Source organism: Cygnus atratus, chromosome 9, assembly GCF_013377495.2.
Source record: "Cygnus atratus isolate AKBS03 ecotype Queensland, Australia chromosome 9, CAtr_DNAZoo_HiC_assembly, whole genome shotgun sequence".
In the NCBI taxonomy this organism is placed as follows: Eukaryota; Metazoa; Chordata; class Aves; order Anseriformes; family Anatidae; genus Cygnus; species Cygnus atratus.
The window spans coordinates 15,315,968-15,331,502 of record NC_066370.1 but is presented as its reverse complement, the minus strand read 5'-3'; the positions used below and the strand labels follow the sequence as shown (position 1 = coordinate 15,331,502).

General features: G+C 45.7%; 1 protein-coding gene across 1 annotated transcript in view; it reads left to right on the top strand.

The window, feature by feature from the left end:
- Nucleotides 1-15,535, top strand: part of TP63 (tumor protein p63) — a 293,066-nt gene that overhangs the window by 118,453 nt on the left and 159,078 nt on the right. The window contains exons 7-9 of the mRNA XM_035544952.1: nucleotides 3,630-4,065; nucleotides 4,920-5,043; nucleotides 7,821-7,968. Coding sequence (XP_035400845.1) covers nucleotides 5,037-5,043; nucleotides 7,821-7,968 — 155 coding nt within the window. The 5' untranslated portion in view covers nucleotides 3,630-4,065; nucleotides 4,920-5,036. The remainder of the gene's footprint in view (nucleotides 1-3,629; nucleotides 4,066-4,919; nucleotides 5,044-7,820; nucleotides 7,969-15,535) is intronic.

Genomic DNA, 15,535 nt, shown 5'->3' with positions numbered 1-15,535 from the left:
AGATGTTAGGACAAAATTCTTTACTAATCTAAACCTACCTTTTTTAAGTTTAAAGCCATTCCCCCTTGTCCTATCACCATACTTCCTGACAGAGTCCCTTCCCAGCTTTCCCTTAGGCCCCCTTTAGGTACTGGAAAGCCACTGTAAGGTCTCCCCAGAGCCTTCTCTTCTCCGTGCTGAATAACTCCAACTTCCTCAGCCTGCCTTCACGGGAGAGGTGCTCCAGTGCTTTGATCATCTTCATGACCTCCTCTGCACTCGTTCTAATAGGTCCATGTCCTTCTTGTGCTGGGGCCCCAGAGCCTGAACACAGTGCTCCAGGTGGCGTCTCATGAGAGCAGAGTAGAGGGGGATCTGGATGCGAAGCAGTGTTTGGATTCAGTCCATTGTCATGACCTTTCAATAGGTTTGGAACAGGAAAAGAAAAGAAAAGAGCTTTGGCTCATCTCTTGTGGATTGTCTGTTGCCATTCAAGGACTTCAGAGACTGTCCTGCGAATGTGAGTGTCTGCCTCTCAGGGGGAGGGGGAGAAGGGCGTTTTTTGTCTTCAGCTCGTATAGACAGGAGAGCTCTTGTAGTTATCCCCCATCAAGGCACACTAAGTAGGGATGCCTCACAAGATGATATAAGTGCTGTATTTTATGACCTGAATGCAAAACCTGTATTAGTTTCAACCTGTTTCTGGTAACATGTGTCTAATGCTAAATTATCTCTTTTATGTGGTTTCTGTATTACACGCTAACCTCAGATTGCTTTCATGTGTTCAACTTTTGGGAGTTCAAGAGTTTTGCAGGAAGAGCAGTAAAATGTGTTTTTGTCAATCTCTTTAGTCTTGGGGCCAAGCTGGGTTTCTAATGGGCAATTTGAACAGCAATGGTTGCCTGGAAGAGCAGGCGTAAGCAGCTTGCATGTTGCAGACATGTGTGAGTGCATGTGCATGGGAGGCAACTACCAAGGAAACCCACTTGGGAAGAGCTGTAACAATGCAAGTCTAAGGCTGGAACAACCCAGTGATGAGCAGATCAGGATGGACTGAGAAATAGCATTACAGACTTGTTTTCTCAAGCAGCTGCGTTTCTGGAGATGCATATGCACCATATAAATGGTTCATGCTGAACAGCACTGAACTACAAAGGGGGAGCTGGGAGTGCTAGGGCTGCTGGTGTCCCTTCTTGCTGAGCTGCCTGAGCCTGAACCAGGTTTTTAGAAGAAAACTCATGTTTTTTAAACTAGTTTTAGATGCTTTGAGAAATGTTTTTGATGAGTGACCCCACAGCTGGTTATTGAGATAGGGTCAGTACCAGCATGATAATAGTCATGGGGACTTTGTGCTTTCCACAGTGCCATGTGGATTTCCTAATCTCTTCCCTTTAAAGCCAGGTCCCTTTACACCACCTGGACCTACAGTGGTCTTCCAGGCACTACCTGTGTGAAGGATGAAGTGAGCGGTAAAAAGGGGCTGTATTCATTCATGAGGTGAGGCAGGGAGACTGAGTCATGGCTGGGCAACGCCGTGGTTACAGCGGGGCCCGGGGAGAGGAGCGAAGGCACGCCGGCATGCTGGGGCTGCGTGCTGCAGATACCCCTCCCAGGCCGCCCATGGCCAAGGCCTGTCACTGTGATGGATGCCATAGCGTGCGCTGGCAGACAGCATGTTCCTCATGGCCTCTGCCCTGCACAAAACAGGGATCCAAGGGGCAAGGCATCGGGAAGCCCCGAACCTCCCTGTTTGTTGTAGCACCTGCTTTGCCCTTCCACGCCTCCATCCCTCCTTGGAGGAAGAGGTGGGACCATCCCTTCTGTCTCTTCCTGAGCAGGATGATCTCAGCATGAGTCATTCGCGGCACGATAGGGACCCTGTTTCTTTGGAAACAGTGCCCAACGAGCAGCTGCACGGCTCAGCACATCTCTGATGCAGCTTCTGGAATAGGGCAGGGCACCTTCCTAACTGAAGCATTCAAGGGCAAGGCTTGAGCGTGCTATAATTTTGTGCGTGGCTCTTGCCTGAGAGCAGGATGCGATGAGTAGAAGAGGGTGGGGATGCTGGGAATCACTTTCTCTCATTTTTGGTGTCCCCTTAGTGTCTGCCAAGTGTCTACTTCTTGGCCTGTAGGGAGAGTTGAAGGAGAGGTGAGCTCTCTGCTGGAGATGTTGGCTGTAACACAAAGGAAGATCATGGTTCATTCATCACTGGTGTCTCAGTAGGGTTTCAGTGGCTGAGGATTATTGGTGAAATCTCCATGTGAGTGCCAGCCTTTTTGCTGTGAGAAGCTGTCTTACTTTTGCTTGACTCTTCTTCTCAGGTCATCTTTTTTAACGTATCTCATGAGATTCTTAAATATCTCCTACACCAACACCTTCCTTTCCTCACAGAGGTCTACCCTTCCTTTGAGAAAAACACTGCCCTAAAGCCATTTGCTTGGTCTGAGTGACATGCTGTTCAGTTAATGAACCAGCGCAGCTGTGTTGAAGCATCTCAGCAATGAATACAGGCGAAAATAGAAGCTACAGGAGGGAAACATGCAAACCCTTCCTGTGCCAGAGACAAAATCCAGGGAATGCTGGGCTGGATTGCTGGTTTTTAACGCCTCTCACTAATTAAATCCTAGTCTATAGTCCACTTGTCCACTGTGTCTGAGGTGGTGTCTTCCTAACAGCTTTCTGGATGCATTTCCACTGGGGCATCTTCCATTAACCACAGAAACCTTCACGTATCACCTTTAAAGCAGACGCATGTAATTAGGTTGGGTTTTGGAAGGTTGGTTTGTTACAGGCAACTAGCCCATCACAAAGTTTGAAGGGCCAGCTTGCCCAGTTTTTAACCTCACAAAGATTTTGTTACAGTTAATCCTTTACTGCTGGTCCCTGCACCATGTTCCAAGTAGCTTAGATGATACAGCTTAAGTCTGTTTAAAAGGAGGGGTGGAGTACTTGTCCCACTCATTCCAGCAAAGAAACAAACCCAGACGGCCAAAAGGTTTCAAGTAAGATTGGGTGACACTCAGAACATGAAGGTATTTGGTTTGGTTAACAATCCAAGTGTGGTGAGTGGAAGAAAGTTATCTAGTTTTTAATCAACTAAAGATTTGTGTAATGCTGCATGTGGAAGTGGGAGTAGTACTTACTATGTAGCCAATTCTCAAAATTTTATGAATTTTGCAATGCTATGCTTTTGGAAAAAAATAATCTGTTATTATATAAGAAATTCAGCTTTCATTTAAAAAAAAATGTTTCTAGCCCTTACACTTATGTAGAATGTTACCTAAGCACATCCCAAAGTAAAATGAACAAAACAAAAAGCAACAAACAAAAGCAAAGCCTCCCTCAGTCCTTATGGTTACTCAGTCAAGCCCTGTACGCTCATGTTCCATTTTTCATTTGACTTTTTTTGTTGTTGGCATTTCTGCAGTTGTAAGTCAATGGATGCCCTCAAGGAAAGATTTGGTCTTTCTTGCCTGAGCTTGCCATGCAAAACGCTATTGGTAATAAATATTATCCCAAGTGACTGTGGTGTAAGTAATGGCATTCCTTCCCCAAAGATCACCCAAAAAATCACACTTTGTTCATACTGAGAAAGTACTGCTGGGAACAAAGGTGCAAATGACTTTTGTCTCTGCTCTTAATGTCAGATACAGCTCACGTGTGCATCAGGAACCAGATGGACCCATCGGGATCAGAGCAATCTCTAGTCCTGAACTCTGTCTCACTTTTGCTGGTGAAGCCCAAACCTGAGGCTGTGCTCAAACCAGTCTCTTCTTCCTTTCCTCTAAGCAAGCAATGAAATGGCAGCCCCTCTCCTGAGGAGGAAACACAGTACCTACCCCGCACTTGGCCTGGCAGCTCAGTCCAGCTGTGCACCAGCCCAGCAGCAGAAAGTCCACGCTCACTCTTCCTAAGCAAGGACCAATGCCTTGGGCCCAAAGCCAAGCTCTCAGCCACAAATACGGAGAAGAAGCACAGAGGATAACAAACTCTGCATTTAAGACCACCCTTGACCCATGCTTTCACCAGCACCATCACTCCAGCATTGAACTGGGGAGACTTCCATGCAGATAAAACTGTAAGGTAAGCCTGGGCACACCCTGCTTTACTGCCCACAGAAAGTGAGCATCACTGGTGATCCGATGTGCAAAGAATGAGTCCTCTTTTAGTACGTTTTCTTTTTCTTTCTGTCTTTCTTTCTTTCGCCTTCAAATATAAGTGGCAGAGGGTGGGAAGATTTGGAAATAAGAGGATCAGCTGTATTTTTACTAAGTGCTGTGCATTTTAGGCTTCCCTGTAAAATATAATGATAGATTTCTTCAATAATAATTACAGTGGGAAAAATGCTTCATCCAAATTGCATAAGACCAACTTTATCCAGGCATGTGGTTTTATAAGAATTTAATTGTAGATGATCTTAAAAAAAAGACCACAAGCTTTTGTTTAGTGATAAGAAGGGTCAAAAAATTTAAAGGAAACCCAAACCATAAACCCCTCTCTGAAGGCTTTTTTCTTCCACCACAGCGCACTAGTGATTCTCACTAGAATCAGCGTGTGGTTCTCTTATCTTGTGGTAGGAAGATAGGTCCCTGGGGAAAGCAGTAAGCTGTCTGAGTCTTTGAGTCAAGGGATGGAAAACATGGAGGGTGATTTTCAGAATATCTGACCATAATCCATCGTTAAATGTTCCCATAGTTCTGTGCAGTTTGAATTCCCTTAATTGTGTGATGGATTTACAGTTGAACATTTCAGGTATAATTACCTCTATTATCGGAAACAAAGGAGACACGTGCCAGTCTGACAGAGTAAAGACATAGCCTCAAGGAAATGGATTAGTTCATCTTCGTCTCTTCCCCTCACACATGCACATGCAGATATTTCTGCATGAATCCCTGTCTACCTACTTGTCAGTGCATTCATTGTCCCTTGATTTCCAGGGCTGCATTTTTGTCATCTCTCTGGGACAGCTCCTAATGGTCGAAAAGTTCTTCAGTTAAGTTCATGATCATCACAGGTCCGGTTACCGAAAGAGATTCACCTGTTTGAACCTTGATATGTGTGGTAAGAGTAAAAATATTTTTAACAATTCTTCCCAAGGGTTGGAAAACTAACACCTAGAAGCCATCAGACGTGTACAGGGTGCTTGGTAAAATGTGAACCTGGTTCATAGAGGGTGAAGTTCTTAATGTGAATGTCCATTGTGTGAGGCAGTAAATCTCATTCATTAAATCCTCTCTTTGGAATCCTGCCTGTGTTTGGGACATGCAGCTTGTCTGCAGGATCATCTAGACCTCACTTGTTTTCTCTCTGGAGAGTTACTGTTGGGCCTGTCTGCTCAAGGAGTTGGCTGCAAATAGAAGCAGGACTGGACTCCAAATTTATGTTTGCATTTAGAAATTTTAATGAGAATTGTTCACTTCATGTTATTCAGTACCAAGCTATCTAAGCGCACTACCAAAAGACAAACATGATGATTATGGACTTTTGCTACATATGGCCCTGACTAGGATTGGACACCAAGCAGTGAAAATAAACAAACAAAATATATATAAAAAGAGAGATTTTTATGTCTTGTAATGTGTTAGGTACAGATTTTGGACTTTAACTCCTCTGGGTGAGCAGTGCAGGTACAACTGAGTGGTTTTATGAAAGAGAACAGTGAGGTGTGTTTGTGTCTGTGTATAAATGCATGTAGACGTGTAATCGGCTTTTGAAAATGACACCGGAGAAGGAGACACGTTACAGCAGGGTGGTGTCATTTTGCATATCGGCCTCATTCATCTCTATGAGCCTGATGCCAAGAATAAAAGGTTGTGATGACGTTCAGTGGCACACAAACAGCTACCTGACGGTCCTGTTGTGTACACATCCATGGATGTTGCCCTGGAGACCTTGCAGCAGTGAGGGCAGCGTGCCTGTTTGCATCCAGATGCTGAGGGTTGCTTGGAGAAGCCCATCCGTCAGGAGGGTTAATTGGGAGCTTCGTCAGCACCTGGCCCCCTCCCTCCTTGGCTCCTGGCTGTCTCTGCAGAGCTCCAAGAAGGGAGCAGCAGTTACTGAAAGACCAGGAGTGGAGGAAAGCTGGCGTTTGGGTGCTGGTTTCCCTGTGCAGCCCACAACTGACTTTGCAAGTCAGCCAGGGGTGAGGCTGCTAAATCCCCATGAGGGTCTAGACTTCTTTTCCCTGATTGTAGTCCACTGCCCTGCTTACTGAGGTGGTATCAGAGAGCCTCCGTGGCACAGCGTGTGGTTCTCTGAGGGGGATTCTTTCCACCAAACATGGACATGGCAATGCCCAGACCCGAGCTGTCTAGATGCCCCTTCTAATTAAGCAGAGAGCAAGAGGTGTGTCTAGGGACTGAGTCACCTTAACCTGACAGCCCAAACAAGCCTTGCTAATCTCTCCTAAAAATGCCTATTTTTCTCCAGAAGCAATGACTTGAGCCCTGAGTGCTCAGATCAGGCAGAGGTATCTGCACTGCAAGGCAAACTGGACTCTGCTGCTCTTCTGGTGTTAAATGTGGCTATGTGAGCATTAACAGATGAGAAAGCTGCTTTGTTCTGCCCTTCCCCCCATCTTAGAGGTTTCCTTCTGTCTGTGAGGATGAGAAAGGAACAGCAAGCCATTAGCCAGTGACCCATCTTCAATTTTTTATACTTCCCTCTTTGCCTTATAATGAACTTACCAGTGTGGCTGGAGGACACCAAGGTGTGCCTCAGCTGCTAGTGCAACCAGCCAGGTGCTGGGCAGGAAAAAACTTTGCTTTCTCTAGGATGTCAGACTACTGAGAGCTACCATCAATAACACACAAAGACCTCAAATCTCTTGGTATCCTCTTTGCCCAGGCATGAAACCATGCCTCAGCTTGTTGTGCCAGGGGCACGTTGGGCCCCACAATGAAGAAAAGCCCACAGCGCCATGCTTCAGTCACTGTAAGGGATTTAAAGTGGCTTTAAGCATGTGGCCAGGGGCCTGCTAGCTGTTCTCCAGCTCTGTGCTGCTTCCAGACCCCAGTGACAGAGGCTCTGCCAGCTGGAGCAGTGGAGTATAGGCCAAGGGATGGATGCTGGAAGGCATCAAGGATGAGGAGCTGGCTTTAGTGAGTATGGGTGGACACATCTGAAACCCGTGCACCACCTGTGGTGTTAAACAAGCCCTTTTCTGGGCTGCTTTTCAATCTGACTGTGTTGTGCTCTTCTGACCATCAGGTTTTTATAAAATTTAAGCCTTGAGGGCAGAGCTTTTCTTCCTTTGACACTCCTAACTCATTCTGGCAAGTTTACATATGTTGTTGTTGTTGTTATTGTTGTGAGTAACTGGCAATAAATAATGCTTTTGGTCAAGGCTCTTACAACGTGGAACTGAACCTCAAAGCACCTCTGAGTTGTCTGTGCCATGACTAACATTGCTCCTGATACACAAGCAGGGGAAGCATGGAACAGACAGGGCATCTTAGAGTGAGACAAACTAAACCAAACCAACCAAGAAAAAAAAAACCTGTGCTATGTTGTGTTTAGGTGGGTGACAAATTCCCTCCCAGAAACCTGCACACCTGGATGTAGACAAATAAAGTAAGTCCTGAGCAAACTAAAGGGGAATACCTCCTTAATCTAGAAAATATGTTTAGGAAAAGGAGATTTTTATCTTGTGCCCCTTGTTTTTAGGTTAGAGTTGAATAAGTACCTTCATTATAGATACACAGGGTTCCTGTAAGTGACAGAGCAAAAAATATTGCAGCAAAAAAACCCCAACCCTTGAATTCCAAAAATACCGTCTCCTTTCAAAGATTTATATGCAAGAAGACAATCTCTCTTACAGAGTTTTTCCTGTCTCTCAGAGTCTACTCACTGGAAACAAGCAGCCGATTTAAAAAGATATTGGAAGAACAGCTTGGACATAGAGAAAGGAATGACCTGGAGTCTTAAAAAACAGACAAGCTTTTCAGTAGCTTGGCGCTTGGAACAAGAAGCTAAAAGTCACATAAGGTCAGCAAAGTTTGGGGCATTCTTGTTACCTAAAAATTTCCCATTCTTGGCTTCTCTTATTAGTGTCTCTGCTAAGGGATCAAGTTAACTGTTTTGTGGGGAAGCTGGACCCACTCTGCAGCTGTGGTGGTAAATTTTCTTGAATGTGTAAAGGGTCGGGATGAGCGAGTGGTTAGGTTATTTGAGGGCTGGTGTTCCTGAGCCCTCTTTGTCTGGGATCCAGACGGGCCTTCCTGTTGAGAAATACTGGCCTACTTCTTCAGTGCAAAACAAACAACATACCAGCTCCTACTCTAGCAAGACAGTGAACGTAGTTAACTATTTTCGTTAATGCCGCAACCATGTTGTAGCTTTTGGAGGTACCTAGCGCAGCACCTCTCTCCTCCCTGCTCCCTCATTCTTTGGTCGTATTAAGACAGTCGTGGCTCTAGAATAAAATAGGAGATGATCTACTTTTTGCAAGGAAAAAGTTTGTTTCTGCTGTCAGACTGTGGCTCCAGAGTACTTAAGTATGCCCTGGTCAGAGCAGAGGGTCCCCATTAGGGAACCTGTGCACATCCAGGGTGGAGACAATATGTACCACCAGCTGTGTTCAAGGATGCAACTTCATCTGCAGGATGAGCAGAAAGTACATGGGATTGCTTAACAGTATTTCCTTAAAATAAAATAAAACAAACAAAAACAAATAGAGGCTCATGTTTGAAGCCACGTGCTTCATGTAAAACAAACAAGCCCAGAAAAAAGCTTGCTCTTTGGAACAAAGTAGAACAAGAGCCTTTATGTAATGCCATATGTCATCATGATTTGTGTCATTGCAGTAATGCATAGAAATGGCCTCACTGCTTTGGCATGCTGGTAAGGGTCTAAGAAGCACTCTTTGCTGTGTCCCTTAGTAGGCATGGTCTAGGAAATGAGGATTCAGAAAATCTTTTGTGATGCCCTTGAAACAAATAAGTTTTGGCTGCAAGTTGGGCTGCTTTTTGCAATTCTGTCCAAGTTGTCATGGGGCTGCTTAAGAAACCCTAAAATCTCATAGTATGGGCTACTAGAATTGCTGTCCCTCTGTTCCCCCATGTGTGGCCTGCACAGGGACAAAAGCTGATGAAACATTTGGGTTGTCTTCTTTATGGTATTTGAATGGGATATTGCTTTCATCTCCTGCCTATTATACACCCTTGTGGCAGTTTGCTGGAGTCAACAAATTGCCTGTATAACAACATGTGTGTGCACAGAATGTATATATTCTATTGATGACTGCATAGGCTATTACATATACATTTAATAATTGTATCACATGTCTAGTTTTCTGTGTTTGAAAAGCATAAGGGTACCTATCAACAGATGTAAATTCATACTAAAATGCTATGATGTGGTAGGAGAGCTCTTAGCAGGAGGTGTGTGGGAAGTACTCTTTGTTATGGTTGTACCAAACTTGACTAGCCCAACTATGATGTACCCAAGCTGAAGAAACCTTTATACCACACAGTATTTTCCAGTTAATTATATATATTTGTACGTCTGGGTGTGTGTGTGTGGACAAGTGAGATCATCCATTCCTGTGAGACTTTTTTCTTCCTACCCAGATCATTTTTCCTCTCCCTAGCTCCTTTCCAGTAGCTCAACAACAACAATAGAGCCAAGAGCTTTCCCTCTCTCTCATCTGGTGTCTGCAGTCTGGTGTCTGCTCGGAGGGCAGGGCTCTGGGCTGTGGGTTCTGGGCACCCCAGTGGCGTCAACTCCAAAGACTGGTCCAGCTCGAGTCTGCTGCATTTCCAGGCTCAGATATGGGATGTTTTCAGGACAGCCTGGTTGTGGGCCAGGTTCTACCCAGAACCAGGAAAACAAATTTCTATTTTATTTTTTTTTCTTTGTGCGTGTCTGAATAAGAGAGAAACATGACAAAGAAAAGCTGTAGGTTTTGGGCCATCCAGCATCACTCAAGTGGTGTGGATTCAAGGGTTTAGCTCACCCTCAACTCAAACAGATTTGTTTTGTAGTTGCATTTGAAAAAAAAAAAAATCTATCTTAGTACTTGCTTAGAAGTTTTGGGGTTAGTTTTGGTTACTTTTTTAGAGGTGGATTGGTTTGTTATTTTTTTGTTTTGTTTTGAAAATGGCATCATTTTTTTTTCCTTCCCGTATTTGCTTGGATCAGAAGGTTCACTGAGATGCCAAACTATGGCTGGCTACAGCTTCAGTACATCTTGTAACAATGCAGGCCATGACATGCCAGAGTGATGGAGCGTGGTATGTACAGTCCAGGAAAGATGTGACAGATTAACACTGCTGATAATGTTTGCCACTCCGGATCTTCTACTAAAATCCCCTTCTTCCAGGTAGTTTAACTCTTGAGACACTGATATTGTGATTACCTACAGAAAACAGCTGCCCACAGTCAACCAGACAGTGGACTTGCATTTTCGATAAACATCATAATGATGTTTCTTCATTGTAGAGCTGGGCAACAGTAGAAATACGGGGTACTCTATCCTAGCAAGGGAACCATAATTTCTGCTTAATTTCTATGTAATTTCAGGCACTGTGCTGACTGGGATCAGCAACCTGTTCCCTGCGTCCACGTGGGGTATGAGGCAGTTCCCACCATGGCATGTTCCTCTGCTGCATAAGGTGTGATGGCTGCAAAATACATCCTACTCCTCTTGGTCAGAAAGGTGATGCTAGGAGAGGGGGCATAGGAGTATGGGAAAGGAAAACAATGTGGGAAAACCTTACTTTTCTTCTGTGTCCTATTTGTCTTCTCTCTCTCCTTCTGTCTAGAAAGCGCTAAGTGGTGTGCAATGCCTACAGTGCTGGTCTGGAGGACGCATGTTGTTCCTCCTGCTCACTTGTGCAGTAACTGGGCTCTCTTGGTGAAGGTCCATTCCCTTTTTTACAATAGGAGGTACAAACAGTTTCTAAAATTTGTAGAGTTGACAGCTCTCCCTTCATTGAACTACCTAGTGGGAGGAAGGAAAGAAAAGTCGTGCAGTGAATTGAACTACTGAATTGAAATGAAAAATCTCCAGGCTCTGGGATGCCCCTAGTCACTGGGGTTAGAAGGACAGTGATTTTCCACCCAGCATTGGACATGCTCAGGGCAAGCTCCAGGATGAATTGTTAATCTGTGATAGGAGCTCTGTTGTCTGGGTTTTAAATGATTTATCAGGAACACATTCCACAACAACTACATCCAGAAATTCTGGTCTCATTAAAGTCATAAGTGGAACTTGGTGAATTTTGCTTGGCAGGAAGCAGAGATGGAAAAGAAAGGGCAGGTCAGCAGAAGCAGACTCAATTCTCAAATAGTTGTATTTTTCCAGAAAAGAGAGGAGAGAGGGGAACTTCTGGTAGTTAGTCATTTTTTCCTACCTCTTCAACAGAGACAGAGGTATAGGGATGCTACAGCCCTGATTATTACTTGCAAGCATTTTTTAATGTATATATTTAATATTATCATGAAGCAGAATCTCCATATCAGGTTCTAGCCCTTCCCATTGAACTTCTAGATTTTCTAACTGTGCCCATTTCTACTGTATTGATTGCTACATATAGTCCATCCATCCTTGCATCTATGCTGGAGAGCAAAGTTACTCAAAGCTTTGTTACTGCACAGATCTACTGCACCTTATGTATTCTGCAGTACCCAGCCACATGCATGCCCTCAGCCAGCAGCCCACAAAGGGCAGCCTGTGCCATGTTCAGCAAGGGCTTCGCTGCCTCCCCTGGTCCTGGGACAACAGCCTGCAAATGGGAAGTTACCTTGAGGTAAGTGGTGTGCTCTGAAATTACACCCTAGCTTACCTTGCGGTAACTTGCTCGTGTAGTCATGGCCTTAAGGTTTTTCTTTAGTATCCATGGCCACAACATCTAAGCATTTTATGGTAGAGCATACACTAAACATTAATTTCAAATTATTGAGACTATTTTCATGACTCAACAACTTTCTAATGACTGTGTACCTTATTAAAGTCTTACAGCCCTTTAATAACGAAGTTTTCCCTCATCCCTTGGCATTTAAACACTCTGTATAACTGAAATGAAATGCATAGCTGAAGTGTTTTTTTAGGACACTTGATTTAAAGTCAGCCCAAAGCAGCAAAGGACGCTTTGAAAAATCTCCAGAGTGGACACTCCCAGAGTAGTCTGTATACAGTTTGAATTAATTATTCCCTTCATGGAAATTGTACAAGATGTCCCCCAGGCTCTTTTTGACTGCCTTGCTGCCCTTTTGTGATAATCCCTTGCTATCCTCTGGGCTCTCTGTGGACCTAAACTTAACATATAAAGCTATTTTTATCTAGGAGCAAGGGTGTGAATAAATTCAGAGAATGTCTCTCAACATGACTTTGTGTTTGTAAGCCCTCCTTTAACTTGATTAGAAATGCTCGAAGTTTCTTGCAAGCTGCCTTCGAGCATCCTCTGGTGAAATAGCTGCAGTTAAGAAGGATTTCTTCTCCCGTGGGTCGCATGGGGCAGCAGTCAGCCACTTGGGAAGCAGAGCCCCTGGTCTCTGTTCCTCACTGCCACATGAAATGACCTTGGACAAGTGTCCTTGCCGCTCTTGGATAATGTAGGTGTGATGCAGGTGTTCATCCTGCTACTCCATCCTGCACTCCAGAGCTGCACCGTTTGCCTTTGTGGGCAGGGCTCAGCTGGGGTTTCAATAACACCTTAGGGAGATGGGTTCCCAGCACTCCATTGATTTTAAATAGGGTCACAGGTGCCTCTAGGGTTCTTGAAAAATCCAGCCTTTAATCTTTTAGGGAAAGGATGAAATGTGCCAGGAGAAAAGAAGGATTTTGTTCATATCATTAGTTCTGATGAGTCCTTTTTCCAAAGTGGTAAAGGCAATTCAGCGAAGCATTGCAAAGATCCCCTAGAAGAAGCCACAACCTCTTACCTGTAATGACCATCAGCAGAGAGCACACAGCACAACTGCTTTGTACCAGAAGATGATCTCAGGTGGCCAGTGGCTAGCAGCAGGTTACCTGCCCTGCACGAGCCTTGCTGAGCAACTCCTGCCAGCAGAGCCACTTCCGGAATTAAAGATCTGCAACTCTGGTTGCACCACTGTATAAATGCATAAATGTCCGTTGGGAAAGAGCTTCTGCTAGGCTTTAAACAAACAGAACTTACCAAGCTTGGTCCCCACCATGGCAGGGCTGCTGTTTGGGGTCAGCTGGACAGGTGTACTTAGGCAATGCCAGCTGTGCTGCAGATGACACTGCCAGCTTTGCTGGCTCAGGTGAGTCTGGTCTCAGTCCTGCCTCGTACCCGCCTGGTCCAAGGATTACACAGTAGTACTGCAGGGCCCTGCTATGAGCTAGACTGGGATAAAGGCTGGCTGAGAGCCAATGTCAGCTTGCTTTTGAGAGGGACCAAACACCTACGAGCTCTGCAGAGCACCGGATGCCCATAGCGCTGGCTGAGACACTACGTGTGTTCGATGGGCTCTGGTGTGACAGAGAAATGGTGGTCTGGGATGTTCTGGAGCTGCGATCGGTCAGCTTGGGTCACAGGTAATGTGACCAGCATTCTTTCAGACCGTTGTCCTTCTTATTTCAATGTAAACACTTCCCACCTGTCCCAAATATGCGTGCCATTCTCCAAGACTTTCCAGCATTGCTTACATTTGCAGAACTTTATTCCCCGCTCCCGCTCCCTGTGCCGCATCTGTTCCCACCACAGCTGTGGCCACCCTGTTCTGTCTGGCTGACACCCCCGGCCCCCCCTTCCCCTCCAAACCACCTCCCCCTCCAAGATCAAAATACTCTGTTTTTATTTATTTACCCTGCAGCTGTCAGTGTTGTGTCTGGGTCAGTGCACTGCAACGTGGAGGGACACGCGATACGTGGAAAATCCTTAAAACTGCCAGTCCTGGTAGTAACCAACATACACACCAACAACAAATAGATCTCTTGGCCCTTTGCTCCTTTGAAAACAACAGGTCTGGGCAATGGAAGAAATAACATCGTTGGAGGCTGGCACGGACATCCTGGCCTGAGCTGGCACCGGGTTTGCGTGTGGTCGGAGAGAAGAGGCAGGAATGAAGGTAGGGGCTACCCCAGGGCTGCCCCATCAGTGGCTTTTCAGGCTGTGCAGAAATGCACAAGACAGAAATGTGTCTGTGAGGCACCAGACAAGAGCCGTGCTGCCTCACAGACCTTCACACCCATCTTTAAGATGAAGGAGAACACTGTAAGGGTCACAGATGCTGTTGAGGAGCAGAAAGCATCAGTATACAGATGGCAGCTTCAGTGGAGGTTAGCCCTCAGCCCAGCTGAGCCACAGCATCCTAGAAGGATGGGCTGGTGCATGGGCTCACAAATGGACCCAGGGACAGACTTACTGTTTAGGGCTACTGTGTGTCAGCAGCAATCATTTTTTGCGTTGCGCTAAACCCTATTTTTTAGGCAAGCACTTCTTATCTTTTGCCACTCGAAAATGCAAATGCCTTCTGAAAAACAGCTGTAGTCTGCCCCCTGTGAATATGGTTAAAGACACTTGCCCGTGTAACAGCTACAACACCAAACCAGGGCAAAGAGCTGGGTGCAGCTGAAGGCAGTGCTCCCCTGCAAACCTGAAAGTTAGCTCCCAGCATCTGTGATTCAGGCTGAGGTAGGATGCATGCCACAGCAGCTGGGTGAGCAGCTGGAAACTAGGCCTTCTTTAGCTGCCAGCCACCATCCCAGGCAGTGCTCAGGGCCACGAGAACTGCTCTTCTGTGCCTTATGGGTGTGAAAGAAGGGGGCATTGCTATTGTTGCTCTGTTGTTTCAGGATGACACTAAGAAAGGCTGGCACAGAAAAAGGGATTTTATTTCCTCTTTCTCCTTCCCTAAGAATAGTCAGTTTGTAGGCCTGTCAAAAAACAGGACACCAAGTAAGCTAAAAGACAAGGAAGGAGCTGGTAGCAGCATTAAGAGTAGGTCACATGTGCTCTTGGTCAGCCTTGTCTCTGCTTAGCTTTACCTACCTTTTCACTGCCACCATCCCATCTGCTGCAAGGTAACTTGCGGCTATCTCAACAGGACCCTTGTTGGAGCCTCCTTCTTGAACCATTGGCACAATGTGCTCTTGGCATGCGGGTTCTTGGAAGAGAGTATAGAGATGAGCAGGCAGGCTGTGGTGGATGGCTCCAGGTGGCTGTTATTGAAGCTGCAGGTTGCCTAGAGCCTGCATCTGGTGCAGGAATAGGATTGGAAGCCTGAATTAAAGTCTGTTCAATAGGGATATGCCGGCTCCAAGCACCAAACCTGCATTGTGATAGTCAGTTGACTTGTCACACTGCTATAGCAGACAGGGGAGGGATGTGAAGGCACTGAGAGGGCTGCAGGAGGCACAGGGAGAACAGAGCTGGTGTCACGCCCTTACTGCTCCACACTCCTCAGTCTCTGCTGCTAATTCAGCTCATTGAGAACCACAGCCCAGACCACGAGCTACAAATTAAACCTCCTTGCAGCTCTGCAGTTTCCTTCCCAACCTGCAATTTCTGCAGGACTACTTGCACTTATGCCTTTTCCACCACCTACAGCCCCACATTTTTGGGCGGTGAGGAGCAGAGTGACT